The sequence below is a fragment of the Sinocyclocheilus grahami genome, unplaced genomic scaffold (assembly GCF_001515645.1).
Source record: "Sinocyclocheilus grahami isolate Dianchi unplaced genomic scaffold, SAMN03320097.WGS_v1.1 scaffold633.1, whole genome shotgun sequence".
Lineage (NCBI taxonomy): Eukaryota > Metazoa > Chordata > Actinopteri > Cypriniformes > Cyprinidae > Sinocyclocheilus > Sinocyclocheilus grahami.
Window position 1 is genome coordinate 976,359 of NW_015505812.1, and position 3,209 is coordinate 979,567.

The following is a 3,209-nucleotide window of genomic DNA, read 5'->3' on the forward strand; positions in this document are numbered from 1 at the left end:
TAGCCCTAGCCTAGCTGTTTTCCTGGTTTCTGATCTTCGCCTGGTTTCCTGGATTTCTCTCTTAGTCTTGCCCCTTCTGACTCTGTCTGCCCATCGTCGACCCACGCTAGCCCTAGGACTGTTCTTGTGTCTTGCCCACCATATACCTGTCTGCCTCTGTTTGACCCTGCCTGCTTCATGACCACGTCTCTGTCTTCTCCACAATAAAGCCTTGCAGATGGATCCGCACGTCTCACGTCTCGTCAGTTCTGTAACATAAAAAGTAAGCTCAAGAAGCTTCTTTATGAATAACTTCTTGACAAACCACCAAAATAGAAGTTTGGCTTAACTTGAAGAAATTGTTACAGATTATATTACTATTGTAAAGCAGAATGTAATGCTTATAACAGTAATAATAATACAGTTTATTAAAACATTATTTTTAAAGAATATCACAATTTTCATCAATATTTTAAATAGTAATTGAAACTCTAGTTGCACTTTGCCAAAAGGAACTTTATTTAATTACATTTTAAAAGATTGTTAATGCATTCTGTCACGAATCCGGTCCACGAACTTTCCTATTCATTGACTCTCGCACTACACACTGTTGCAAATCACCCCGGCCTACATTTCCCATCATGCATTGCACTGATTGCACTCAGCACGAATTGCACACACCTGTTTACACTGATTGCACCCAGCTGTTTCATATCACTCCCTCACTATTTAACACTCACTCTGATCCCTTCCCTCTGCCGAGTATTGTTTCAGCGTTTATCACTCTCCTAGAGATAGCTACCTTACGGGCCTTAGTCATTAGCCTTAGCCCTAGTCATTTGCCTTAGCCCTAGTCATTTGCCTTAGCCTTAGCCCTAGTCATTAGCCTTAGCCTTAGCCCTAGCCTAGCTGTTTTCCCGGTTTCTGATCTTCGCCTGGTTTCCTGGATTTCTCCCTTAGTCTTGCCCCTTCTGACTCTGTCTGCCCATCGTCGACCCACGCTAGCCCTAGGACTGTTCTTGTGTCTTGCCCACCATATACCTGTCTGCCTCTGTTTGACCCTGCCTGCTTCATGACCACGTCTCTGTCTTCTCCACAATAAAGCCTTGCAGATGGATCCGTACGTCTCACGTCTCGTCAGCCCCGTAACACATATATATTACATATGGAAAAAGTAATATTGTAGCAAAATGATTAATTTGACTTCCATGTATTATTTTCATGCATTATAAGTATTTAGGTTAGAAAATCTTTCTCTAGTACAGGCTCACTTGTTCTTCACTTTAACATCATGATAATAGAAGAATCTCATTTTCTCTGCGAGGTCGTGTTATGGTTCATGGAAAGTTAAAAGTAATATTCACACAGGTTTAGTAACAGTGATTGATAGTGATGACACTGCACTGATAAATGATTAGCAACACAGCAACATAATTTCAGTCAGTAAAGAGCAGGAGAAAGAGTCTGTGGATGGACACGGCGCAGTAATCCTTCCCAGCGGGCATGTAAAGTGTAATTGGACTTAATATACAAGCGGACTAAATATAACGCTCTGCTGGCCACGTGTGCAAAGCTAAAGCTCGTCGACTCAGAGTTTTCTACCTCTTTAGCTCTATTTTCACACTCACAAACATCTTTGTCAGCATTTTCTCCTAATGAATATCAAGGTCGGAACATGAGCTTGGACTGTTCTGTGTTTAACGAGGATTAATTAGCTGGTGATTAGATGAAAAGAACAAGCACAAGCAAGCACTAACACACGCAGATACAGAGGAACACAACAGAGGGGAAGACGAGAGACGGGGTTTTGGGACATTCAATGGAACAGCCAATCAGAGCGTTTGTGTGGGAATTAAATCTCTTTTCTCTGTCTTTGTTGCCAGGCAAACTTTTCAGTGTAGGGATCATATCAAAGGTGTTTGTCCATGAAGACTACTGCAGGTGTTAGATGTGCATTAACTAGAATCAGGGTTATTGTTAACTAAAACCATGAAAACTAAATACAATAATAATAAAAAATTATATATAAAGCAAAAAAATCTAAATATTGAGAAAATCATCTTTAAAGTTGTTCAAATGAAGTTCTTAGCAATGCATATTACTAATCAAACATTAAGTTTTGATATATTTACGGTAGGACATTTACTAAATATCTTCATGGAACATGATCTTTACTTAATATCCTAATGATTTTTGGCATAAAAGAGAAATGTATAATTGTGACCCATACAATGTATTGTTGGCTATTGCTACAAATATCCCCCAGCGACTTAACACTGCTTTTGTGCTCCAGAGTCACATATACACATTAAACACTGACTAGACAACCAGAACATCAAAGAGACAGTAAGAAACTACTTATAGTCACACAGAACTATACCTAGCAATGACCTAGCAACCACCCAGTTCATCTTAGCAACACACAGCAATGCCCCCAACATCCACATCACACATTTTCTAGTTATTAATAACTTCATGTCATGCCTGAGAGCACACACTAAACATGATAAAATCAATGTAAAACAAGGCCTTTCTGTCATGGCTTTTTGCTTTATTGTTATTCCGCGGGAGAGAAATAAAACTCTGACATATGCCCAGAAGATTGAAGATCTTTACTTGGGCTCATTTTCTCAGAAGTCTCTATTTGCTCTGTAATCTTAGTGATTTTTCTCCGGTCCTGCAAACAGCCTCTGTCCAGTGGATTAGATGACAAGACTACAGCTCTAATTATAGATTATCGACCCCGAACAAAACACCCACGTCGATATGGAGGAGAGCCGCCTCTGAGCACTGCTGAGAACACGAGGGACGGGAATCTTTCTCCGTACGGGACGCAAGCAGTTTTCCAGTGGGACAAAACGGGCCTTCAGGTTCAGGATCTTTACGTTCAGTGAGTTTAATGTGTGCATTAACACAAAACATGGATTTCCATCATGGTTTATGCTGGTTAGAGCCAGTCTAACTAGTGAATACACATGAGATTTGGTCAACAAGATCTTTCTGATTTACCTGGTTAAGACAGTAAAGACTAGTATATCAGCATCCAAAACACAACATATGATGTGACAGCAATACTGGACTTTTGAAAAACAAACTATTAATTGCATCAGCATAGGTTATGTAGTCACTCACACTCTCTCACACACACACACACACACACACACACACACACACACACACTCACACTCACACACACTCTCACACACGCTCTCTCACACACACACACACAC

The 3,209-nt window shown here is 40.3% G+C and overlaps 1 protein-coding gene across 1 annotated transcript in view; it reads right to left on the reverse strand.

Annotated features, from left to right (window-relative positions):
- The window catches only part of LOC107558155 (potassium voltage-gated channel subfamily KQT member 2-like), a 34,546-nt gene extending 31,658 nt beyond the window's left edge, over positions 1 to 2,888 (reverse strand). The window contains exon 1 of the mRNA XM_016241778.1: positions 2,736 to 2,888. Coding sequence (XP_016097264.1) covers positions 2,736 to 2,888 — 153 coding nt within the window. The remainder of the gene's footprint in view (positions 1 to 2,735) is intronic.
- Between the last annotated feature and the right edge of the window lie 321 nt (positions 2,889 to 3,209).